The following is a 27,935-nucleotide window of genomic DNA, read 5'->3' on the forward strand; positions in this document are numbered from 1 at the left end:
AAAAGCTATCACAAGGCATTCAATACTCATAATAAATTTTGTGTAGCATTAGAGTCATAAGGTTGCAGTTCTATAGCATTTATCATTTTTCACACAAAGGTGGCTTTAAGCATAGGGCTCATAATTTTATTTAACTCAAAATAAACTGAGCACAAAAATTAAGATAGAAACCCAGATGGTGGAATGCTGAAGAAAGTTTTAGGCTACATAATAGCTTCATCTTTTCTATCTCTTATCAAACATGTAAATAAGGAACTACAATTCTGGAAAATATACAGTATGATGACATGATATAAAGAGGCTTCTGGCTGCCACAAATACATCACACAAAGTAGCTTATTAGTTCACATAGGACAAAGTACGTACTTATAACCTTACTTGCCCATAGTTAATATATGTTAATATGCCCAATACAGAAGTGAACTTTAAAAATAACAATGGAGCATACTTACACGAATGATAAATCTAATGGCTGCACACCCAGAAGTAGCCATAACTTTGGCGCTATTAGGAACCAGATTAAACAGAGTAGGCACAATGGATTCTGCGCCATGATCAAACTTGTTTCCCAGAACTGTTGAAAGATGGCTGGAAGGAATAGAGTAAAACTGGTTATCAAAACTAATTCAGCACCAACGACAGGAACTATAATCACTCTTTGTAAATAATATAAAAACCTTTTCCCAACACGTTCCCAACTTTGCATGTTACATTTAACATAGCCCATAAACATGCCTGGCTGGACCAGAACTTCAGTTTAATCCAGCTTTCAATTTCAAATGTCAATCAGCCAGATAGTCCTCCAATTGTCTTCCACAAATGTTTTTGAAGATGAACCACCCAGGTCCCTATGGCAAATCTGAAAACACAAACCACACTCCTAGATAGGAAAGCCATTTGCCTTGTGATTCATTTGAACCAGATGACTAATTGGATAGTTCATTATGCACCTCACCAAGGCAGACCAATAAATGTACATGGGAACTACTGTCACAGTCAAGCACTATCATTTCTCCTAGCTAATCATGCATAAGGATAAAAGTATCTTCAGCAGATGGCAATTATACAAGTGTCTTGTCCTTTCACTTCATTTAAGAGATGCAATGAAAATCAGAAGAATAGTTATAATATAATAGCCTATTACAGGAAGCGATCATTTCCCCGCCACAACACACACATTTTCCTGGAATCCAGCCCCATATAAAGCCCTGCATTTATCCCAGTAGAGAGGAATCTCTGGCTTGTGGCTGTTAGGCCAACCAGGCTTCCCCATTTGGCCTGCGAGGCCGGCTGAGCCAAACCACACCTGCCTTTGCAGCCACTGAGTGCTGTCTGAATTCAGTGCCTTACCCTGTTCCACTGCTTTCAGCAGCCACTGGATTCAAACAGTAACTCCCAATCTATCCCAAATATATTTGGCCCCTTCCAAAACAGTGAGGTGGAAAAATTCAAAAGGAAGAAATGGGGGCACGCTCCAAGGGTGCACCTGACTTCTTCCTTTACAAAAGAAGAATTGGGCTTGAAATCAAACTGGGCTCAAAAGGAAGAACTGGGAGCAAAGTGTGTCCCTGATTCAACCATCTGAAATATAACACCAGGGAATCGATAGAATCCTCCTCCCATCTCAATAAAAATGTCCTGCAGAAGGTTGGCTACTTTTGGATCTGGTCCTCCCGCTGGATCCAGTTCCCCATCCAATTTAGTCATATGAAATTTTTCTCACTCTTTTTTATCCGTTAAAAAACCCTAGGACTAATATGGTCATCCGGCTGCTGGATCCTGCACAATATCCTCTCCCAAATGAAGGCAGGGAATTGCCTGCAATTCTAAAGTCTACTCCAGCTCCTTTAACCACAATTCTAGGGGATCTATCACCCTCCAAGAACCAAATCCTACAAACATGTTAATATTCCTATCCATTCAGGTGCTTTTAAGAACAAAGCACGAGTACAGTTCATACAAAGAGGCTACTTGTTTGCAAACTGTTGTCTTATCTAGATGGTAGTAAGTAAACTTTAAATACTTTAGGTCAGTGTTTCCCAACCTTGGGCCTCCAGCTGTTTTTGAACTACAATTCCCATCATCCCTGACCACTGGTCTTGCTAGCTAGGGATGATGGGAGTTGTAGTCCAAAAACAGCTGGAGGCCCAAGGTTGGGAAACACTGCTTTAGGTAACAGTGGGGGGGGGTGCCACGGCAGCCACAAATTAAGCAATTTGTACTTAGGTATTTGACCATCAATAGTCTGTAAGAGGCCACAGAAAGCCCACAAAAACTCCTCCTCCTCCTCCTCCTCACTACCACCTTGCATGCCTACCTTTCTTTCTGTGCTCAGTGTGTGTGTGTGTGTGTGTGTGTGTGTGTGTGTGTGGTTGTAGATAGCTAGAGAGATAGTATGACTGTAGTAGTAGAACCTCTACCTGGTTTACAAGAAATAATGACTACCATGCTTCTTTATAATAATGTGCATGCTCACATGCTTGCAGTCACGAAGCGCAACTGATACAGTGGTGCCCCGCAAGACAAATGCCTCGCAAGACGAAAAACCCGCTAGACAAAAGGGTTTTCCGTTTTTCGAGGCGCTTCGCAAGATGAATTTCCCTATGGGCTTGCTCCACAAGATGAAAACATCTTGCGAGTCTTGCGAGTTTTTTCCCTTCCCCCCCTTTTTCTAAGCCGCTAAGCCGCTAATAGCGCTTAGCCGCTAATAGCGCTAATCCGCTAATAGGGTTGCTTCGCAAGACGAAAAAACCGCTAGACGAAGAGACTCGCGGAATGGATTATTTTCATCTTGCGAGGCACCACTGTACATGAGATGTAGCCCGGAGGGTCTTGCTAAGGGGTGGGCTCACAGCAACGGCATTTGTATTACTTTTAGAAATCTCTTTAAATAATGAGCTTCTCTTACAAAATGCTTCCCACAATGCTTTTGCCACAAGAGTCGCAAACATAAAATTGAAAGTGTGATTGATGTGAACATATCAAATGCTTTAAAATAGAAAGCAAATCAAGTCTTATTATCAGCTCATGATTTTGAACATTTAAGATTAGAAATAGCGGGGTGGTCTGTGTCTGCAGTTATTATCACTGCAGGGCATACCACAATAATTCTACTTTGGATGATCTAATGCATATTAATATTCTGCAAAATGAATGCCTTTCTGCAGCATTGTTTATGCCTATTTTTAAACATTATATCCCTTTAATACAAGCTCTGCTCTAGCAGGAAACTAATAATCTGCAAAATATGAGAACTACCACACCTCCAAAGGAACAAAGGGCATGCAGATGCATAATGTGCCCTGCAGTTGTGTTCTAAACTCTTATTCATGTTTTACATCAGTTATGTTACTCATCATAGTTATACAGATACATAAAGCAATGCAACATTTCTACTGTATTAGGACTATTCAACTGATTAAACCACAGCCAAGTACTGTAGTTTTGTATTATCAGTTTCCTTAGCAGATACTTACGCTACTGTAATGCATGCTTCTCTAACCACTTGTGATCTGAGATCTTTAGCTGATAATTTAAATGCTCCATCCAACAGCCGTAAATGCTGGAAAAATCCGTCATACTGAGCAGCTCCGGCAACAAGTAATGACCGGACCTTCTTGAGCTGGGGGTGGGGAATGGGGAGTGGGATAAAGGGGGAAAAGAATTGGTATAATATCATTTCTGATTCCAAATGGATAAATTTGACAATAAGCTACTGTTTGAGTCCAATAAATTTGTACAATGTAATATTGAAAAGATATACCGCACTGGCTCGTTGATCCCAATCATGTTTATCATCTGACAAGATTTCTCTGATTTTATTTAACGTTTCTTCGAGTTCACGACTAGAATAAATCTGAAAAGAAAAGATGATGAGACTAAGACTGGGTTTTGCAGAACTCAAGTAATCAAGCCAAGCAGCATTCTAGAATGGTGGAAACCCTCTACTCTATGGGAGCGTTAAGGATAAGAGGGATAAGAATCAGACCATAACTGGTTATTGTTTATGTTTCTGATGGGCAAAGTCCCTTTCCACCGCAATCCTGTCAGATGTGGTTTTATTTGCTATTTAGCAGTACAAAGTAGACATAGTATTACTGGTGAGAAACATTAAAGTACTCAAACTTCTTTTAAAAAATAAATCATCAGCATGTTTTGGACCCAAAATTTTAGTTATCTACTAGAAAAGTACCCTGACCGTTTTTTTTTAGTCCCCACACGCCCAAATATTGACCAATATAAAATCCAACCGCAGAAGTGAGAGGAAGTTAATGAAAATGTTCTGTTTGATAACAAAGGAGTGCACCTATATTAAGCTTAGAAAACACTGTAAGGCAGATACATGGGTGCAAGCAGTCCTATATGTGTAGGGCTAAAATTTAATGGATGAAACTCAGCATCTTGAATTCGGATCTAGGAAATGGAACCAATGCAAATGGTTATGTTAAGTCTGTATTTCAGCATCCTGTTCCTCTTTGGGGGACAAACTCACTGGCGCCTATATGGATGCAGATGTACTAATTCAGCCTTTATTAACAAAAGCCCAAGTAAATAATTAAGAAAATGTATACCAGGGTGATAAATGGTAAGAAGAAGAGGAGAAAGGAAAAAATATGCTGGCTTGTATATATCTTTAAATAATTAATGCTATAAAATAATGTTGCTTATATTGCAGGCAGCCAACAGAGGGCAACAGAATACAACAAGAGCTTGTCCTACTCACACAGGAATTAAAAACCATTAAAACACTGGATTAATTGACAGCAACTATAAAAAGCACAATGTTTGGAAAGTTCACTGAACACTGCATAAGAATTTTTATCCTGGGGTTTTTCAGGTAAAAGAATTCCCGGCCTCTACTGATAAGGGTGGCTCTAACTTAAATTCCGTCTATTATTTTCTGTCTAAATTTCTGGAAAAAAATTCAAGTTATTATATGTCCTACGTTTGATTGAGATACTCCCGACTTTGTCAAAACAACAGCCTATATTCCAAGGAGTCAGAGGTAGACCACAATTTCCCCACCTAATTGTTTTTATGGAGAAAATGCAACAAAAAATACAAAATCTGTCATCGAGACCCTGCCCTTGATGCTGCCCTTGAGCTGTTTCTCAGCAACATTCCTCTAATACAGATCAGTCCCAAGTTATGCAGGGGTTACATTCCGGGGATGGTGCAGAACGCTGAAATTGTGGAGACCCTCCTTGGAGCCCAAAGGTGAGGTCAGTGAGGCTCGAGGAAGCTCCAAAGAGACCAGAGGCACAGAAGGGCTTTGCTTACACTGCTCATCCTCCCCGCCTAACAGCTAACATGCGCTGTAGCGAAGCAGCCACCGCCACTTTCCTGCATGTCCTGTAGCCTCCTGCTGACCCCAGAGCTTCCATTCTAGTTGTGGGTATTTTGGGATACAGTATTTTGGGTATGGACTGAAGGGAGAGCAGCGCAGAGGGTGTTTAAAGGGTGATCTCCACTTTACGCAATTTCACTTAGGTGCGCAGCAGCCCGGAACGTAACCTCCGTGTAAGTGGGGAGTTTGCCTGTATTTCTTCTCAATGCATGTTTTAGAAATGTCAACCTTACTATAATAGTACTATAATAACAGTACGTGCTTGCTAAAATGGTTTGCTTTACTGTGTTCTAATTGAACAGGAAGGACTTACGTATCCATACGAGAAAAGTTTATAGAAGTCCCGCTGCAATGACCATCAATACAGTTTAAGCTTTAATTTCACACCATTTACACAAACAGTTTAGAGCTAGTGAAAATCAATTTTGATGTAGTTAAACAAAAAGGCCCGGGTATACTGGATTGTTGTTGGTGAAACTTTGAGGCCACAATGAGCCAAACAATTTATCAGAAATAACAGAACTTGGCTAAAATGACTGTATGTTTGTTGCAGATAAGAACCATTAATATTCCAAAACTATGTAGTGTAATTTCATCAGATGGCCTCCTGTTGCAGAGAGAATCCTAAAACGTGGCTGAAGCATATGCTGTCTCCAGCATGGTCTGTGATTAATTGCTGGCTCCTCACATTGCCTCTGCCCCACCCCTATCTAACAATTCCTACATGCTGTGTTATATCTGTTCTATTGTCCTAATGAAGAAGTATAGGTAGAATTATTATAGACTGATGAAACACACTATGCATAATGTTTTGACTGTAGGAATTTAGATTTGTGAGTGTCACACATGCACTCTCTCAGAAGGATGCTGAGCAGAGAAACAATGAAAGCTACTGCTTTATCACATAAGATGCCTTGTCTCAGTGCTGCTAGGACACCTATGACCGAAACAGATTATTTTAAGGATTATTTTGTTAGGCTGTTTCCCCTCCCCCAAATATATGTGTGTGTGTGTGTGTGTGTGTGTGTGTGCGTGTGCGTGCAAGTCACCTGCTTGCCTCCATTTAAAAAGCGTAATTGCTTTTGAAATTTGCTCTCAAAATATACTAACACATTTTGCTTAGTCTGGCACTTAGGAATGTACCTTGATGTTTCAACACTACAACCATGTAATTTTATAATAGAATAAGTGAAATTTTTAGCTAATTCTTTATTTACAGGGAAATAAGCTGCAAAGGCCTTGATCACTACCTTGTCCAATGCCCAGCTCAAGACAGACTCCTCCACAATATGTATTTAAGCCACTTAGGATTAATCCACTTTACCATAGCTGTCGTATGCCACAAGCAGATGTGGTCAGAGTCTTATCCTACAGATTCCTGACCAGTAAAACTCTCTCAAGCCACACAAAGTTCATGCAAGTAAGCTAAACTGCACCCTTCACTCTCATCCTACTCAATCTGATATGGAAGATTATTCCCAAATATATTTATAATTTAACCCCTGAGTGTGAGAATTTAACTCAGCTACCAGACCTCCCCAAAAGAAAATTCATTCATTCAAACCTTTTTAGCACACCTTTCCTCGAGTTCAAGGCAGCCCATGGAACTCGGTAAACATTCAGTTATTAAAAGAGGAGTGCTGTGAAAAGCAAATTTGCAAAAAAATTGAAGTGCTCCCTAACTGAAATCTTATGGACAAATCACACTTCACCTTACCTGCACAGTAGGAACATCTGTAAATGCCTTTATAAAATCATCTTCATCAACAGCACCAGCTCCTCCTTCCTTGGTGGTGCCTGTGAGTGATAAGACTGCAATTATATATATTTGCATAAATGTTTGCTTGTATGTCTGCTTGCTATATTCAATAAAGCTTTGATCTAATAAAAACAAAAACATGTATTTTACCTGGGATTTTAAGCTACTGTTAAGAAACAATAGGTAAAGGTAAAGGTAAAGGTAAAGGTACCCCTGCCCGAACGGGCCAGTCTTGACAGACTCTGGGGTTGTGCGCCCATCTCACTTAAGAGGCCAGGGGCCAGCGCTGTTCGGAGACACTTCCGGGTCACGTGGCCAGCGTGACATCGCTGCTCTGGCCAGAGCCAGAGCCAGAGCCAGAGCCGCACACGGAAACGCCGTTTACCTTCCCGCTGGTAAGCGGTCCCTATTTATCTACTTGCACCCGGAGGTGCTTTCGAACTGCTAGGTTGGCAGGCGCTGGGACCGAGCAGCGGGAGCGCACCCCGCCGCAGGGATTCGAACCGCCGACCTTTCGATCGGCAAGTCCTAGGCGCTGAGGCTTTAACCCACAGCGCCACCTGCATCCCAGACCCAACAATAAGACTGATTAAATTACTGATTTTATTACGTAAGATACAATTTAAAATGCTTGAACTACCACAGGGTACTGCTGAATATTTACAAGAATGCCAGCCTTCCCTGCCAGGGCAACAAATTCTGTACCAAGAAAACCTGAATTCTGTCACACATATAATTATGTAGATTTGCATAGTTTCCATAATTTATTCTGCTTCTCAGCAGTGGGCAAAAATGATGACAACAACTGTGGCTCTCCCATGCTCAAAGGTCAAAAGAAAGAAAAAAAGCACAAAGTCTAGTATCTCCAACCCTAACACACAAGGGATAAAAGCTGGAATCACTGGCAAGACAGACTGGAAGACAAAGATAAAGAAAAGCAGGGTGAGAATATAAAGAGCCAAAGGATTATTGTGCTTCTTAATGTGGTTCATCAATTAATACCAATGAAGTGAATTAGGCGGCAGTGATTAGGATGAAACTAAAGAAGGAGGAAGAATGCCTCCAGCCCAAGAAAGTGGCACTCTATATAAGCAGGGAAGTTAAGAAAGGTCAAAATTAGAAATTTAGTTGCATGGATGAAAAAAAGATTTATGTCAGAGACTGGGAATTTACAAGACTGAGTTTGCCCCAAATATGTTTTCCATTTTCAGCATTTAGAAGTATTACACACAGCTGGCTTTACCAATTGCAACAAGTGGCTCAAAGAGGCCTATCACCAATGAACGATGAAACAGTGCTGTGTTTGCATGAACATATATTGGCTCAACAAGCTGCTATGGACATGGGCTCCACATTCATTCCTTGGTTCACATGTGTGAGCATGGAACCAGGAAGTCTTCCATTAACAAAATTCCCCATTTCATCTGAATTGGGAAACTATGGTTAACAATTCAGAATATAAACTAACTTCTAACCATGGCTTAATATTTATGGCAGTGTTTTTAAACTCTGTTCCAGTGGTTCTTGAGAACTTTATTAGCAACTCCCCAGTAAGGTAATGTGTAATAGTGGCCAGACCTACCCAAATCATAGTTTGTCCACTCCTACTAGTATTGTAGTGTGGAATCACAAGAGAGCACTCTGTGACAGTACACATGACCAGTGTGTTCATGTGACACAAAGCTCACGTGAGACAATGGTAAGGCCTGACATTAGCTAAATGATCTTCATGAATCAAGTGTGTATTCCTCAAAAGTGTACAGGGTTCCATGTGAAATGTTCCAGAAGTTCTTGGAGAACAAGTTAATTTAGGCAGTTCCTTGAAGGCAGAAAGTCTGATAGCAAACAGATACTGCAGCAGTCTGCAGAAATAAATAAGCAACATTTGGAGGAATCCATATTATTATTGTTGTTATTAAAAGGAATGAAAACTGACACTTGCACTGGGCTAAAAGTATTGTAAATTAATACGTTAACACAGGCCTTAAAATGCAAAGCCTGTAATATAAAAGATTAGACAACTAAAATGTGTTAGTTTCAAGCTTAGGAAAGCAAATGCTTTAACTAATTCTGTATATTAAAATGCCACTTGACATATCTTTAGGCAACTCATTAAACTTATTAGACAACATGTTTGTGAACTACTAGGTGAAATATAACTTTGCATGTAAATAAAAATAGCAATGTTCTTTCCACACTTGAGTGCATACACCTTTGCTAGAGGGCGACTTCTAGCAAATGTTTAAATTAGAAGAACGTAAGAGATATGTGACCCGGCTCACACAACATGCTAAGCCAAATTGATGCTAAATTCCTATGCCCACATTTATGTTTTAACTCATCAGATTAGAAATGGCTACCACCTGAGTTTACATAGGTGAGATGGCTCATATGTCAAATTAAAAAAAATAGTCCATATCAGTGTGAACCAGCAGCTCAAATACTCTCACAGCACTCCAATCCTGCTGCAAAATTAGTCAGAGCCTGGCTTGCCATGTCCTCCAAACCCAGGTTCAAGTTTTATTTCCTCCAAATAAACCACAAGTCATAGCAAGTTTGTCATGGTCATTTGTTAGGAACAAGTCAACCTAGGGTTGGAAGACACAACAAGACATGTTCTAGGGAATACCGCAGGAACATCTGCTATGGTTTAATGTGACAAGAGAAATGAAGCCATGGGCGGTGTCATATAACTAGAGTAGCTGTCAATGGAGTCATGCTCAATAAGCTCCATCGCAACAGAGAATGTAAAATGTGTGTGTCACCAATGAGAACATATGCCATATCAGTTATTTTGAATATATGTTTTTGTTGTATTCAAGGTCTCTGGATTCACCAACTTTTGAGAGAAGATTACCATACTTTTCCGTGTATAAGACAAAAGTTTTTTTTACTCTAAAATAAGGTTAAAAATCGGGGGCATCTTTTACATGGATAGTGCATATGCGGGACGGGGGATTGGTTGCAGCTGCAAACATGAGCTTGTCAGCAGCAATTGGGTGGGTGATTAGTGGCTGCTGCAAGGGCTGCTTAGGATTGGCTGTTGGTGCGACAATTGGGTGGCTGCGTCAAGGGCTGCTGCGGATTGGCTGTGCCTGCGGCAATTGTGTGTACAATTGGCGGCTGCTGGCGGGGAGCTTGTTTTCTTCTGCGACGCATGCAATTGGCAGCATCAGGTGAGTGATCTTGGGGGCATTCAAAAAAAAAAAAAAACTCAACAACTCTGGTCCATCTCCCCCCATTTTCTCAATTTGGGGTTCCCAAAAGTAGGGGGCGTCTTATACACGAAAAAATACAGTATACACCTGAGCATATACAGATTAAAAATTAGTTTTTAGACACATTTTTTGTCATGCCTTTTATTAAGACTTTCTGGGGTCTCTTGGTTTTTGAAAGTTTTTCAGAAGTCAAATGTCTGACACGGCTTCCGCTTGAGTGCAAGAAGTTCTTGCAGCCAATTGGAAGCTGCACCTCGGTTGTCGAACATTTTGGAAGCCGAACAGGCTTCCAGAATGGATTGCGATCGACAACTGAGGTGTGAATGTATATAGTCATTGAGGAGAAGGGAAACTGAGATACTTGTTTCCACGTTGGTAGAAAGGGGTTGCAGGCAAGACAGCTTTCCACCAATGGCAAAATGTTTCAACAAACTAATGAACATTCACATCCAATTTTGATTATTACCACTTTGAGCTAACACCAGTGTGTTGCTCATGTACCAGTGCATTTTGGCTTACCTATTTTGGCTTAACAACCATGCCAACCCAAGTTACACGTGCATGTTTTAAAGTTATTGTTTTCTTTGCCAGGGTTATGCATTATCAGAAAAATGAGTTTACTCTACTACACAAAGTAGAGGTGAATTGTTTTACATCACATGTACAAAAACCAGGGAAGTATTGAATGAAGTTTCTATGGGTTTGGTTTTTGCTGAAACATCTAGTATCTATAAAGCCAAATCTTAGAAAAGAAAAGAAATGAGGTACAAAATTTCAGAGGAAATTATAATAAAGAATAATTCAGACAAAACCTAGAGGAAAATGCTAAGAATTTACCAAAAAGTAAACTCAGATGCTTTGTATACAAAGAAAAATTTTGGGTTTGCATTTCACCCAGCATCCAGTGCACACCTGTTGTGCTATACAGAATTATACATGGCAATGTAACCTTTTTTTTACAACTGTTATGTTTAACTGCCTGCCCAGGGTTGCAGCATTCATATCCTACATCAGCGGTTCCCCAAGGGTGTGGTGTGGAAGGAGAGGATGGCAAGCGTGGTGAGAAAAATCAAGGACAATCAAAGAAACTGTTAAACATTTCAGTTTCGGGTAATGTAGTATAGCATAGTATCAATTATAATTTATTTATTTGCAGAATAGGGATAGATATATTTTCAAAATGAGAGCAAGAGCATCAAGTGATATGTAGTACAATCCTAATTATGTTTTCCAATAAATTTCTTATCAATAAAAAACTCGGCCTGGCATGAGCAAATTCTTATTTTGAAAGTGTGGTCCAGATAAGTTTCAGAACCAAAGCCCCAGCTGATCTTAAGGAGCTACCCGGTTCACACAGAAAACATGAGTAACAATCCTTCCAGCTTTCATAATTCAACTTCTGCAACAATTTAAAACCACACAGTAAAAGTCAAAATGGAAAATATAACATTAACTAAACCTTTCAGACAGACAACTGCATCTTAAATATAAATTCAGTGCATCAATAGCCTGTATTAAATTTTGCCATTGTAATTTTGATTATACTTTAATGATCACAGTAAGAGAAATGTTATTTGCTTTAGAAAGTCCTGTTTCCAGCCATTTCAAAAGAAAACAAATGTCTTCCAACTTAAAATTCCTAGGGACATGCATGTAAATACATAAAACAGATTTGTCTATGAACCAAATCTGCCACACTTACACAGGAATTAATATCACAGCACTGTGGTGTGGTCTACATTTCCCCTCCCCCTCAAACAAATGGTTTGAGTCCACTTAAGAGATTATTTACCTGTTTCTAAGTTTTTATATAACAGCAGGGATGTTTCAGTATCAAGTAATGCGTTAAAGCATTAGATTCATCACTATGCAATGTAAGTAAATATAAAATGTAAATTCAACTATTCACAAGAGTGTGAACAGCTAATGATACAATACAAAACAAGCATTTAAAAACTGGATATTAACTGGACTATCATCTACATCCACACACATGCACTAATTCATGTATGCACACACTTTGCCAAGGTTCTTCACACTTTCTAGGTCTGCAAAAAATACTGCAGTTATGAATTAAACATTACCCTTCAAAGTTCCTCAATATGAATTATGGCTGAGACAGGGTCAGCAAAGAGAAGAAAGGCAGAAAAGGGGGAATGGGGAAGAACACTCAAGGGTCAATAGTTTGGTTTTACCTCCAACCTTAGGCCCACCAGCAGAACCTGGCTTTCTTGAAGTATTTGAGGGAGTTGCAGGTTTTTTGGCTGCAGGAACCTTGAAGGCTGAGGCAGCTGAAGATGGCCTATTTCCATCCACTGACTCTTCATCATCAAAGCTTTTATCTGGAAAGGATGTTTGAAAACAAAATCTTGTGTTATAATCCTTTTAAAAAAGAAAGAAGTGCCTTTTAAGCAGCATTCACTCAGAAGTTGCCAAAAATCAAATAAAATCAATACTAATTATTACGCCCTTTGTCTTCAAAGCGGTAGACAAGTAATAAAAAGGAAAAGGGGAAAAGTCATTTCATTTCATATAATGGCTTTGCAAATGATGGGGGGAGGAAACATTTTAAAAATCCTAGTATTTCAACAAGAAAAAATATTTTACAAGGCAAGTATTGTCCATTTCTAATTTATTGCTAAAACCGAACTTTCGCAATTAAATTCATTCCCAGCATTTTAACAGAGAACAAAACCTCTGCTTTTCTACTACTCATGCTTGCCGTCTCTACTACACATCCTCCTCCCACAGTGTGTCTACTAACACTCCCTGCTTCATTTCTTCCACCCTGATTTCAGCACTTACAATCACAGATCCGTTTGCAGATCAGCCGCCTCATTCCTCTGACAGCTCTCAATGCCCCTTGCACTAAGATACTCTCACTTGCTCACATGGCCACATGGATGGAAAATCTCAGTGCTAATCAAAATATTCTGTGAAAAATTGTCAGAAAACACCAAAGATCCACCACGGAGATTTGTGCCGGCATCCTTCTCTCTCTTCCCTGCACTAGGTACTGAAACAACCAATCAGCTGCAAGGTGACATCATCTCCTGGTAGCCACTGCCAGATGAAAAGGTGAAAATTCTTCACACATATAAATTCATTCCCATGCGCAAACATTTGCAGCCACCGTTCTATAAGCTATTAAAAGAAATTTTAGAGGCATAATACTCTCTGAGACCTTAGGCTTAACCCCACCCTGCAAATTTCAAGGGTGTTGTCTTTCGCCTAGTAAAGTTTCCCTCCCATCTCCACAATTTTTGCTTTCACGATAGCATATTCCATTTAGCATCTCAGACTAAAAACCCAGCATTGCACAAATCAAATGAGACAATTTTACAGCCAGGTAAAAGAAAGCTGCATTTCTCTAGGACCCTGAAAACGTAAGGGAAACCCAACCTGTAGTTTCCCTCACAAACAAGATGGGCGAGGCTGACACACAGCTGCGTAAGGGAGATGCACACCCATGTCACAGACTTCCTTTCCCGGAACCTTTATTTTTATTATTATTATTATTATTATTATTATTATTATCATTATCATTATCATTATCATTATCATTATCATCATCATCATCATCATCATCATCTTCATCCTGTCACAGGTCCCTCTAATTTCTGAAATTATTTGTTTATCCCCAGTGTGCTTCTATTTTGGAAAAATAAGACAACCTATTTGTGGAAGGCTGCATTTCCATGACATTAAAATCAATTTCTGCCTAAACTGTGATCACCTAGATTGGGAAAACATATATTAAATATCACAGGTGAAAACGTGGGTTTAGAAATACTGGCTTAGCCCGAAGAGCAATTTATACAGGACCACTGACCTGCTTTGCTTGCTCTACCTAGCTATGTTTCTTAATTTAAGGTTTACAAAATGCTGCACATTTTTAAAAAATAAAATGCATTTCCTTCCATTACAGTGGTATCCAACTCTGAAGATTCTGCATGCAGGGCTATGTTACTATCAGAATGCAAGAGGAAGACATGAAACACATTATTCCATGAGTTTCCATGGAAACCGTACTCTGCCTTTGCACATGAACTGGAAGACAACATTTCAGTTCTCACTACAAGAGACGCCTTTAACCCTTACGGCATGAGAATTCAGACACACTGCTGACTGTTTTAAGCATGGTGAAACCTCTACAAGTGCAGCATGAGAAATAATGCACCAAGGATAAAACTGAACCATAAACAATCTCATTTCTTAGAGCTGGGTATCTTCTCAACACACAGTTATAAAAGTACACAGCAGAAGACAGTAGCTTTTACACAAAGCTTGTGTGAGATATTAAGATTTCCTCGAAACACAACAGGCAGCTACCTAGCCAGTTAATCTTAACCATCTATGAATCTTAACCATCACCAGAAAACTTCTGATCTGGATTTAGATTCTCTCTTCTATAGTTTAAGTTTCATGAACGGATGGTTTTTTTCTTGGGAAAGTTTAAAATTTGTTACCAAAAATAATACATGATTTTTTCTTGCAGGACATTATACAATAACCAGCAGCACATGCTCAGGTGCTTAACACGAACACAGCTCTGTAGCCATCTGAAATGTAGTCTGGGTTTCCTGCAAAGGACCAGGTTATTAACTGGACTGCCTTCTCCTGTAATAGGCTGCCCAAACACCAAGATGATGATGATGATGATGATGATGATGATGATAATAATAATTTATTTGTACCCCGCCCATCTGGCTGGGTTTCCCCAGCCACTCTGGGCGGCTTCCAACAAAGATGAAAGATACACTAAAATGTCACATATTAAAAACTTCCCTGAACAGGGCTGCCTTCAGATGTCTTCTGAATGTCAGGTAGATGTTTATCGCTTTGACATCTGATGGGAGGGCGTTCCACAGGGCGGGCGCCACTACCGAGAAGGCCCTCTGCCTGGTTCCCTGTAACTTGGCCTCTCGCAGTGAGGGAACCGCCAGAAGGCCCTCGGAGCTGGACCTCAGTGTCCAGGCAGAACGATGGGGGAGGAGACGCTCCTTCAGGTATACCATAATCTAGGCTCTGCTTCAGGAGTCCCAACTTCAGAGATGAATGCCCTCCTCAGGAAGAGCCGCCTGACATCTATACTAATGTTATTTAGGCACATGTGTTTTTAAAAAATAAATATCCAGGTTTTTCAAGCTCATGTTGAAGTTTTATTTTATGGAGTTTCTTTTGCATGTGCTGCTGTTTGAAATTAATGATTCTTATATTTTTAGTGGTGTTGTATGATAGCTACCTTGGCAGCTTTTGGATGGTGGGGGTGCAGGGCATAAACGGAATAAGTAACTAAATGAGTAAATAAGATGAGCAAATTAGCCCTCAAAAGTTATTAGTCTGCATGGGAACTAACAGGAGGGACAGCAACAGCCCACTGCATTTCTATGCTGGGTTCACAGGAGGCAGTCCCCATCTTCCAGAAACCCACTTCAAATCACAGAATTGTAGTGTTGGAAGGGACCCTCTGTAGGGTGATCTAGCCCACCCCCTAGAATGCAAAATAAATAAATAGATGCAGGAATATCAACTGAAGCTTCCAGGACAAATGGCCATCCAACCTCTGCTTAAAGACCTCCATGGAAGGAGAGTCAAAAACCTCCTGAGGGAGTCTGTTCCACAGTCGAACAGCTCTTACTATCAGAAAGTTCTTCCAGCTCCTTCAACTGTTCCTCATAAGGCTTGGTTTCCAGACCCTTGATTATCTAGGCTGACGACCTCTGCACACATTCCAGCTTGTCAACATCGTTCTTAAATTATGGTGCCCAGAACTGCACACAGTGTTCCAGGTGTGGTATGACCAAGGCAGAATACTTCCCTTGATCTGGACACTAGACTTCTGTTGATGCAGCCTGGAATAGCATTAGCTTTTTTTGCTGCTGAATCACACTGTTGACTCATGTTAAGCTTGTGCTCTACTAAGACCCTGAGATCCTTTTCACATGTACTTCTGGTGTGCCCTATCTTATATTTAAGGAGCTGGTTATTCCTGCCTGAGTGTAGAACCTGGTACTGTTAAACATGTGTCCCTGAGCACACACACACCCATACATAGAAGTCTACAAATGTCACCATCACAAGTGTCCTTTTCAAGATCCTGAACCTTGAGACCCTCTGCAGCACTGAGACATTGCTTCTTCCTTCCTTTGCAAACCGAAGAAAATAATCAACAATTTCCAGAGTTTGCGATTATTACAGACTTACAGTCACGCAGAGCAGGTACATCGGTAAGCCACACCAACAGTTAACAGGAGGGAAACCATTACTATCGCTGTATGAAAGGAGAGCAAAGGGTGCTAGGGATCTGACAGGTGGCGAGAGAGGCCGAAATGCAATGAGGCAAACTCCAATTGCAAATGAGGCGGGGTTCAGTCACACAAGGGAAAGACAGACAATTAGGAGACAATAGAAAAAGTTGTACGTTTACTCTTGGGCAGTCATTATGGCCCGAGAATATGATCTTGGGGCCACTCAACAGTACAGCGGTACCTCGGGTTAAGTACTTAATTCGTTCTGGAGGTCCGTTCTTAACCTGAAACTGTTCTTAACCTGAAGCACCACTTTAGCTAAGGGGCCTCCTGCTGCCGCCGCACCGCCGGAGCACGATTTCTGAACTCATCCTGAAGCAAAGTTCTTAACCCGAGGTACTATTTCTGGGTTAGCGGAGTATGTAACCTGAAGCGTATGTAACCCGAGGTACCACTGTAATTATTTGTGAATAACCAGCCCTTCCACAAAACCAGGTTGCAGAGTATGCTCTATTCCCATACAGAATATAGTACAATATGGAACTGAAAGTAGGTACAGTGGAACCTCAGGTTGCAGGCATAATCCATGACGGAGGCACATCTGCAACCTGCAGCGTTCACATCCTGAAGCGCCATGTCTGCGCAGGCACAATTTGGTGCTTCTGCACATGCGCGAGCGGTGAAACCCAGAAGTAACCCATTCCGGTACTTCCGGGTTTCCTGCTGTCCGCAACCCGAAAACACATAACCTGAAGTGGCCGTAACATGAGGTATGACGTTACATAACTTGTTGGATCCCCTTGAGCCCTGCAGTGTATGGTTGTCAAGAGATACATTTTGAGTTCTACAGGAACTGTCCCAACTGGTGGAAAAACCCCTGAAGTATCTTAACAATGGGAAGCATGTATGTTCTCTCGAGTTTCTGACACAAACCAAGGAAAATAATGAACACTGAGGAGATAGAAAAGAGAAGCCGTGTAAGGGTAGATCTCTCCTGGTGAAGCTTCACCAAGACTGGGGTTGCTGGGCAGACACAATCAGCCTTAAAGGGAGGGATGAACAGTGTAAAAAAGGGGTGTGTGAGATCTGGATTATTTGAGCTTTCGCGCCACATCACATTTAGGAATCTGCTCGCAAGTCTCCTTGCTATTGGTGGCAAGTGAAAAAGGTGGCGGTGGAAGTCATGTGTAGAACTGAGGGACTATCAATAATGTAATAATAATAATGTAAATATTGGGTGTGCTGGCAAAGGCCCTTGCTTGGCACAGGCACACACAGAGTGAAGTCTTAGAAGCAAAGGCACTATCTAAACAAGCGGCAGTATTAAATTCATTCCAGATCTGTATTTCGTTCCAGATCTGTTACCTATCAGCATTGGGGATTTAGACATTTTGGCTTGGCAAGGTAGCCAGTCAGTCCTGCAATCCAGCCCCTTTCACAAGTCCTTTTTCATGCACGAAAATGCTATGATCTTCCAACAATGAACACACATAAGTGCAGATCAGCAATCCAGGAATCTTCAAGACATCACCCAAAGCACTGAATTTGTGGATAGCGAAGCCTTGCATCCAACAGATGTGTCCAAATTCTTCAGGGGTGGAGTGAGGGTAGAACAGTGAAAGGGGTGATGGAAAATAGAGAGATGAAATTGTTTCACTATGTTCTGTCTTGCTTATAAAATGGTTGATTTTTTTCTTTAAAAAAGACTGTTTAATTACAAAGAATACAAGGATTGAAAGTACAATTTGGTAGTTATAGGGGAATGAAATCTAATCAAGGAGTATAGTTTCCTTCTGACTGACAAAGAGGTTAGGAGGAGAAGTTGACATAATATACAAGGGAAGAGTTGGAGTAAGAGAGAGATAAAGAGCTGAAACACTAAGAGAAAGGAACTAGACTACTGTGGAAATTAGAGTGCATACCTGGACCTCTCCAGAAGAGATGTCTTCAAATATAACTAGAAGCTGAATTCTGACATAACTTTAAAAATATGTATTGGCTTGCTTAGGGAAATTGGTTTAACTGAATATACTCTGGGTTTATTTAGGCTGCTCTTATGGGTCAATGTTCAAGCTACTTAAAAGTGCCTTTTCCAAAACAGTCAAAGTTTTGTGTGGAACAACAGTTAAGTAAACTGAGCTTATTGGGACTTTAATGTTTCTGAAGCCTTAATAAACTAAGTTAGAAGTTAAAGGACTCTTTAGTAGGAGGCAGCAGGGGCAAGGAAATATAAACTTGGTGGTAGCGGTGAAGAAATTACACATCAATATATCCTTCCTTTTTCAGCACCCCATGAGCAGTGTCAAGACAGGGTCTTCCCTGACTTTCAAGTGCCCTATACTCATGGAAAAGAATTCTGCGCAAGCTATGGGGCCAGAATACACAGGCAACAATTTATATCAACTTGCTTCCCTCCTTTCACTCAAATTCACAATAAAACTTAAAGAACAGCAGGGCTGTGTTTTCAGACAGTACACATGTATCTAGGAATTTTATTCCAAGGCTCTCTGAAAAGACATTATTTACTTGATGGTAAAACCTTTTATTAATTGAAGCAATACATATGCCAAAAGAAATTTGGCAAACTACTGACATAAACAATAGCTGATTAATCACTACAATAATTCATGGCAAAGTAAACAGATGAGGAATTATAAAGAACACACTACTGTATAACAAACTGAAATAAAGTAACTGGATGTGTGATTGTCCCTCAACCCAACAGATTAGCAGAAATTACTAGCTATGCAATACTTCTGCTTATTAGCAACCAAATACGGAATACTAAAAACATGAGCTGGCTTTTGCACTGGACATAATGCACTTGAGAACATTTGGCTGAATAAAATCAAAATGTTGTAATAATTACAACCGGCTTTGCTTGTTATATTGATTCATTTCAGAGATCAGGAAAGACATTACCTTCCCCAAACATTCGTTGCTTTCTAGGATTTTGTGTATGGCTGCCATACTTTAATCTTCTGCCATGTCAAAAAGGGACAACACGGATCAAATTTTCAGGGTGGATTCTAGAGCAGCCAGGCTAACAATAGATATTTTAGACTAGACAGGACAGGTTCCTTGGTGGATCGATAAATAGGACAGGAATATGATCATAAGTTACTGCTTTAGTTTCCTTTCTCCATACTCTCATTGCTAGGCAACTATAAGCAGCTAGGCAGGATGGGATGGGGGAAAGAAAATGATATAATGGAAAAGGGTAAACGAGCAGGCAGTGGCCGTCCAAGGCGGAGCCAGAAATAACTGCAAAGTGGAAAGACTGCTTTCATTGGATCCAATGCCAAAGAAGCAATCAATTCTCACCACTAATCAGTAACTTGTTAGGGACCTACACTGAAACCACTTTTACAGGCACATGTCAATGAATTCTGAGAAGTGGAGGTTGGCTGACTTGTGCCCCTCCAGAGATTGCTGAATTCAAACCAGTGTTGGAAACTCAGATATAAAAGCTATTTGCCAAATGGCCCCTTAAGCCTAGGTTGCAGGCGCCGCAAAAGGATGTCTAAGCGCATAAAAAAAAGAAAGACTGAAAATGAATGAACTCCAGCTAAAATCCTACGTTTATTTTTCATCAATACGTTTTTTATGTTTTATGTTTTTCTATGTGCTTTTTCTATGTGTGTTTTTCTTTCCCTGATGTTGGGAAAGATTGAGGGTACAAGGAGAAGGGGACGACAGAGGACGAGATGGTTGGACAGTGTTCTCGAAGCTACAAACATGAGTCTGACCAAACTGCGAGAGGCAGTGGAAGACAGGAGTGCCTGGCGTGCTCTGGTCCATGGGGTCACGAAGAGTTGGACACGACTAAATGACTAAACAACAACAACATGTGCTGAAAGCCACCCAGAGCAGCTGGGGCAACAAAATAATAATAATAATAATAATAATAATGATGATGATGATGATGATGATGTCATCTAGTCCTCATCTAAAGACTGCAAATAACAAAGCCATGCTTCCCCTGCCTGCCCTGCTAATATTCTTATGTGGATTTTTTCTCCAGACTTCAAAGAGCGGCTGGAAATGGGGAGGCAGAAAAAGATCCTCCTTTCCCTCCACTCTGCAGACAAATTCCCTAACAGCCTCATCTAGCACCAAGGAGAGCAGTTATGTGTGGAAAATGGCACCAGTAGGTATGTTAGCACCTGTGTAAGTAGTACAAACATGAAAACTTAAAAACCCATTATGGATAAGCAATGGAATTTTGGGAATCAGGTGGTGGGGCAATGGGGAAGAAGACTGGGAAGGAATGCGCCCAGGAGAGTTGCTCTTGATCTTGGGCATTGACTCCCAGTGTTTCATCTCAATATTCAGTAGCTGTCTGTCCATGAGGCAGAACTGGAATTGACCCAGCAAGCAGTTAACCAGATGAATCACTCTGACACCTATTCTATGGGCACTACCCAGGGACACTTGATGCACCACCCTTCCTGAAGCTAGAAAGGGAGGCCACTTGGCAGTGTACTGAGTTCCACTGAAGTTCCAGTGAAGAAGGGTGGCACATCCACATAACAAAAACAAAATAAATTTCTGGCAGGACAAATGATTATTGAAATAACTGTGAAATATAAGCTATCAAACTGCAGGCAATTCCTGGGCATTTCTCAACTGAGATGAATATGGCACAAAAAGCAGTAAGGTAAAAAAGGAAAAGGACCCCTGGACAATTAAGTCCAGTCAAAGGCTACTATGGGGTGTGACGCTCATCTCGCTTCAGGCCGAGGGAGCCGGCATTTGTCCACAGACAGTTTTCCGGGTCATGTGGCCAGCATGACTAAACTGCTACTGGTGCAACAGAACACCATGATGGAAGCCAGAGCGCATGGAAACACTGTTTACCTTCCTGCCGCAGCAGTACCTATTTATCTACTTGCATAGGTGTGCTTTCGAACTGCTAGGTTGGCAGAAGCTGGAACACAGCAACGGGTGCTCACCCCCATTGCACGGATTCAAACTGCCAACCTTCCGATCAGCAAGTCCAAGAGGCTCAGTGGTTTAGATCACAGCGCCACCCGCTCCCAAAAAGCAGTACTGGCTGGGCATGAAGGATCGTGACTTGGTACAGGGATGTTAGCAGTACTTTGACCTCCCCACCCAAAGCACTGCTGACCAGCCACTATCACCTTAGATAAAAGTTATCAATTATATATTATATCAGACATCCATCAACAGCTCGGCCTAACCCATCAATCCACAGCAAGTGTAGAGAGTCTAGAGGACAAGGTTCTCCCCGAAACACACACAGTTTTCTGGTCACCATTGGTCATACAGTCAAATAGTAAACTGCTTAAAGGATTAATTAGAGCAAGAAAGAGAGGTGTGTTGTTTTAAAAGATTAATGCCTCCTGGAACCCTGCAGAGTCCAGTTCCCATGCACCTCTCTGAGCAGTATGCTAGATCACTTGAAGGCTCCCTCTTCTTCACATGAAATGCAGTAGACCCAACATCATCCTCAATGTAAGGGACCTGTGTCTCTGTGGTGATCACTTCTTCATTACTTTCTTCCTTCAAACCCTGTATTGCTGCAGTAACAGCAAATGAGTAGTAGGAAGAGCTGTGTTATGCAGCATGTGAGAAGGGCAAGAGGGTAGAAGCTAGAGAGGGTACAAGCTACTCCTCACGTATGTGGGGATACATGCGCATAAGTGAAATTGTGTAAGGGGGAACACCCTCTAAATGCCCTCTCTGCCACTCTTTCTTCAATTCAAACATATCCACAACTAGAACTGAAGCTCTGAGGCCAGCAGGAGGCTGGAGGATGTGAGGGAAAGCAGCAGCTCCTGCTGTTGCACTACCCTGAACATCAGCTGTTCAGCAGGAAGGCTGAGCAGCGTAAACAAAGCCCCACTGCACCTCTGGTCTCTTGGGGGCTTCCCCTACTCTCACTGATGAGCTCTGGACTCTCCAGCTCTATCCCACCATTTCCAGAGTTGAATTGAATTATTCAATTATTTCCCAGTGCTACGTGTATACTGTGTCACGCACAAGTCCATCATGTAGGGGGACACCTGTATCAAGGCAACTTTTGCTGAAGCATGTGTGCAAGTGAATGGGTGATTGGTTGGTCAGGTCCCCAAAGCAGTAATAGAATATTAACACAGGGAAATACAATAAAAGTATACTGCAAAAGTACAATAAAAAGGATAAATATGGAACAATAAAACACCAGTCACCAAATGCCCCCCCAATTCTACTTGATATACATTTGTGAGCTGAATTCATGCGCTCACGACAGATACAGCTCCCCAACATTCCACTTCTCACTTAAGAGACAGGTGAATGCACACGCACACCCATGGGTAGGCAAACTAAGGCCTGGGGGGTCGGATCTGGCCCAACTGCGTTCTAAATTGGGCCCCCGGAAAGTCTGGGAATCAGTGTGTTTTTACATGAGTAGAATGTGCCCTTTTATTTAAAATGCATTTCTAGGTTATTTTGGGGGCCTGACTGGTGTTTTTACATGAGTAGAATGTGTGTTTTTATTTAAAATGCATTTCTGGGTTATTTGTGGGGCATAGAGGAAGAAGAGGAGTTTGGATTTGATATCCCGCTTTATCACTACCTGAAGGAGTCTCAAAGCGGCTAACATTCTCCTTTCCCTTCCTCCCCCACAACAAACACTCTGTGAGGTGAGTGGGGCTGAGAGACTTCAGAGAAGTGTGACTAGCCCAAGGTCACCCAGCAGCTGCAGGTGGAGGAGCGGAGACGCGAACCCGGTTCCCCAGATTATGAGACTACCGCTCTTAACCACTACGCCACACTGGCTCTCATAGGAATTCATTCATTTTTTTCTTCAAAATATAGACCGCCGCCCCCACAAGGTCTGAGGGACAGTGAACCAGCCCCCTGCTGAAAAAGTTTGCTGACCCCTGCCTTAGCTGAATCTTTCACCTAAGAGCAAACCTATTCTGAGCATGGGGAAATGCTCACACCCTCATCACACCCAAAGCAGCAAACCCCAATTACTCTGGTTACACTCCTTTGCAGTAGGAGGGGTAAGGGAGAAAGGAGGAAAGGTCAGGAAAAGGTCTACACCCACTTCCAAGTCATTATCTTCTCCTGGAGTGTCTAAGGCAATAATGTGGAGTACATCAAAATAGTATTTCAGCGGTACACCAAACTGTACCCACCACTGGATCACAATAGTGAGGTGCATAATAAGATACGTAAATGATGTTCCCCATCTCTTGCTCTCTTCAACAGCCCCCACCACACCCCCTTTTCACACAGTGCATAGACACCTCCTTGCAAGCCTCTAAGGAAAACTGCAACTGTAGGGGAAGACAATGATCGGGAACTTTCCTTCTATAAAAGGTAAAGGGAACCCCTGACCATTAGGTCCAGTTGTGGCCGACCCTGGGGTTGCGGCGCTCATCTCGCTTTATTGGCCGTCTATACGCTTCCTTAAATTCACCTCCCTTTGTGTTAAAGACATTGCAAAAATGGTTACAACCATACGTATTTAAAAGGAACTGAAGTATTTCTTTTATTATTGTGTTCATATCCCACTTTTCCTCCAGGGAGCTCAAGGTAGCAAATAATGGTTCATTCTGCCCCTTTTTATCCTTACAATAACCCCCAGGAGGCGGGTTAGGCTGAGAAACAGTGACTGGCCTAAAGTCACAGAGTGAATTGTGTGGCTAAGTGGGGATTTGAACCCTGGTGTTTCAGGTGCTAGTCTAACATTCTAACTACTATATCACATTGGCACCATGTACATTTAAATACAGCTTTTTTAAAAAAGCAGACACTAAAAGATAACAAAGCAGCATTAAAATGTGTGAACCAGAGATTTAAACAACTTAATTTGCACCGAAATGCTTTTCAAAGTGTTGGTGCTGACCTTTAAAGCCCTAAACGGCCTCGGTCCAGTATACCTGAAGGAGCGTCTGCACCCCCATCATTCTGCCCGGACGCTGAGGTCCAGCGCCGAGGGCCTTCTGGCGGTTCCCTCATTGCGAGTAGCAAAGCTACAGGGAACCAGGCAGAGGGCCTTCTCGGTAGTGGCGCCCACCCTGTGGAACGCCCTTCCAGCAGATGTCAAAGCGATAAACAACTACCTGACATTCAGAAGACATCTTAAGGCAGCCCTGTTCAGGGAAGTTTTTAACGTGTGATTTTACTGTATTTTTGGTTTTTATGGAAGCCGCCCAGAGTGGCTGGGAAGGCCCACCAGATGGGCGGGATATAAATAATAAATTATTATTATTATTATTATTATTATTATTATTATTATTATTATTATTATTATTTCTTATTAGTATTGCACAATTTTTTTAAAAAAAATCATATTAAATACAAATTATATTAAGTACTCTTGGAAACAGCTTACAAAATATGGGTAGAATGTATTTACTGATTAACCCTTTTGCACATAATTCTTATAGGTCATGCAAAGAATGAAACGTAATCTTTGTTATTAGCTGCTTAGAAGGCTATGGGGTAAGCTATACACTTCCAGTCCACTGATTGCTATTAAGTGTTTCACTTTAGAATAATTTCGTCTTCCCTACAGCAAGTGCTGCCATTTTGTAAAGGAACTTGCTTTATATTATCTCACACCCATCACTGTTACTGTTGCATGTACAGTAAAGTGCTTTAAAAGCTTCCCGCCGTAAGACCTGATCATTAACAGTCCTGACAAAAAGAAACAATTATGATTTAGTGGACACTCCTGAATCTTATTGAATAAACTTCCTGGGATACTATCCTGAGCGATATTGAGGAAGGAAGCTTACACAGTGATAATAAATTATCTTACACAAAGCTGAGACAACTACTTGTGAAAACAGGCTAACTACAAAAAGCTTGGTAGTTCTTATACGTCAAGAACTTGCACTTTGCAAAAAGTGCACACGTGCACGCAATGAAATGTCAATAAAAAGCTACAACTATTTTGCCACTATTAAAAGGTAAATTGTAAGATACACCCTCAGTCCTGGAGAACCTTTATTGCAAGAATGAACCCCAAAACTTGCAGTTCTGATGCAGACCACGCACTGAGAGCCACTTACGTGATGCACGCCTTTTCTTTAATGGAAGGAAGCGAACAGGGACTACTGCATCCTTAGCAAGTGTGTTAGCTTTGCATCAGTTTGGATAATCTGAGAAACCAGATGCAAAGTGCAGGTATTTTCATGTCTGCAACCATCTTTTAATTCTAGGCGCTAAAGTAATTCAATAGTCAGTCACTCCTCTACAAAAACTTTAATATTAGGCTGTTCTTTACAGCTGTGTTCACACCAAATACTTTGTGTTAAAATATGGAGAGGCATATTACCCATACCACAAGCAAGCTATTATAAGATCTCTTCAGTCACATTAACTTTCATACCTCAGGTAGAACACATAAAAGGGCATTTTGAAGTTAAGAGGATATAAGCGTTATGTCAGGGAACTGCCATCAGATCCAGAGGCGGAGGGAAGGCTCCAGAGCGATGCTGGAGAGGGTCCCAGCAGGGAGAGAGGCAGCCCATCTGCTGGGGAAGGAAATCAGCGTAACACCAGGGGTGAAGGGGGGCAGATGGGGGAATCGGAGAAAAGGCTCCAGGACTCTTCACCGGAGACCAGTGGGGAGAGCACGGGTCCTCCGGTGCCCACACCCTCCCTGCGCAGAAGACTTCCGCGCAGGGAGAGTAGGAGGAGACTTGGCGTCAAAGAACTTCTTTGCTGGAAGAAGTTTAAGAAACGCTCACTGACGGATTCTGCCAGCGACTGAGACACCCACGAGTGCAAGGCTGTCCAGAGAGAAAGGGTTCAACCAGGCAACCTAGCCAGGAGTGGCGGCAACTTACTCACGAGCAACCCCCTTAGAACCATTACACATTAAGAGTCTATTTGATTTGAGAAGAGGCATTGTGGGGGATAGCACATTCTTGGGGGATAGTGACAATCTTCCTACAAGGCGTCATCTGCATCTGACTGTTCCAAATCATCTGCATTCCCTCCACTTGTATGCAGACTGAGCATTCCACACCTCCATAGGTGTGTTCAGTATATTCTCCAGTCAAATCCAGGATAAAGGGCTAATAAAAAAAGGAAAAACAGATCTTGTTTACGCTTGCTGGCTGATATATATATATATATATATTTGCACACAGATCTAGTTAAGGGTTTGAGACTACCCCATTACATCTCAGAAATGGGAGACATAGCTCAAGAGGAAAATGTTTCCTCCATCCAAGGAAACATATACATTCCCTTCCTTATCCCACTTTCTTGCATTCGCAATTTAGCAGCTACTTGAACTATGGGGAACAGAGGTGCCAGAGAAGCTGTCCAGCAATTACTCTACTTTTCTTGCTTCTCTGAGAGACTGGAACAGGCCTCGGGGCTTTGTGGTCTTCCTCTCTAAAGACATAAATGCATGAACTGGGAGACCACTTTATCCAAACATGACATTCCTCTAATCCTGGACAATGAAACAGACTTTCCTTTAAGTTTCAGCATCTAGGAATAAAGGAGGTCACACATTTAAATAACTTTGACCTCCCAATTTCAACAAGCACAGAGGGAAGCAAATACCTGAACAGTCTCTGAACCACACATTTATTTAGGCATCTCTAATTTGGTTTGGTAGCAATCTCACACGGAAAATTCCCAAAGCAAATACTTTTGGGGCAAACTCTTGCCTATAGAGAAGTTTTTAATATTTAATGCTGTATTGTTTTTAACACTCAATTGGAAGCCACCCAGAGTGGCTGGGGAAGCTCAGCCAGATGGGCGGGGTATAAATAATAAATTATTATTATTATTATTATTAGTAGTAGTAGTAGTAGTAGTAGTATCTTCAGTTCACAGAGGTCAACATTGGTGCAACAGAAAATTTGCAAAACATTTAAATTGACTGCCTTTATTTTGTTAGCAGCTTAGAAAACAAGTTTGCATTTCATATATGTAAAACCATTTTGGAACTTGGAAGATGGTGCCAGTTGGTCAGTGTCATGCCACTGCTTTACAGGTTTCTTAATAAAGTTATCAGAAGCATTGTATAGTTTATTGCTTCAGCAGTTCCGTCTTGGAGATTTATGCACTTGGCTGACATCAGTTTGCTAAATCCTTCCTTGAAATGTAGATTTCCAAGGAGATTATGCATGCTCAGGAAGCTGCTGGTTCTAGCAAATTCATAACTGTAGTTCTTCCAATAGGTGAAGCTCAAGTGAAATAACAACAAAGGGAATTCAAAAAAGTTATGAATTTGCTAGAATCAGCAGCTCCCTGAGCATGCATAAGGGCCTTCACTGCACCAAAAAAGTGGACACTTTAGAAACACATATTTATCAACAATATGAATATTATAAGGCATGCTCATGGCTGAGGTCTCCTGCGCCAATACACTG

At 41.3% G+C, this 27,935-nt stretch overlaps 1 protein-coding gene across 30 annotated transcripts in view; it reads right to left on the reverse strand.

The window, feature by feature from the left end:
- Positions 1-27,935, reverse strand: part of CLASP2 (cytoplasmic linker associated protein 2) — a 132,710-nt gene that overhangs the window by 64,051 nt on the left and 40,724 nt on the right. For 24 of the 30 annotated variants that reach the window (XM_079947744.1, XM_079947733.1, XM_079947734.1 and 21 more), the window contains 5 exons: positions 12,520-12,666; positions 7,065-7,144; positions 3,764-3,856; positions 3,477-3,622; positions 453-588 (listed from right to left, as the gene is read on the reverse strand). In XM_079947744.1, the coding sequence (XP_079803870.1) occupies positions 453-588; positions 3,477-3,622; positions 3,764-3,856; positions 7,065-7,144; positions 12,520-12,666 (602 nt within the window). Of the gene's footprint in view, positions 1-452; positions 589-3,476; positions 3,623-3,763; positions 3,857-7,064; positions 7,145-12,519; positions 12,667-13,129; positions 13,313-27,935 lie in introns of those variants that run through there. The other 6 variants (XM_079947756.1, XM_079947754.1, XM_079947752.1 and 3 more) reach the window with 3 other exon arrangements.

Source organism: Podarcis cretensis (genome assembly GCF_951804945.1).
Source record: "Podarcis cretensis genome assembly, chromosome: 12".
In the NCBI taxonomy this organism is placed as follows: domain Eukaryota; kingdom Metazoa; phylum Chordata; class Lepidosauria; order Squamata; family Lacertidae; genus Podarcis; species Podarcis cretensis.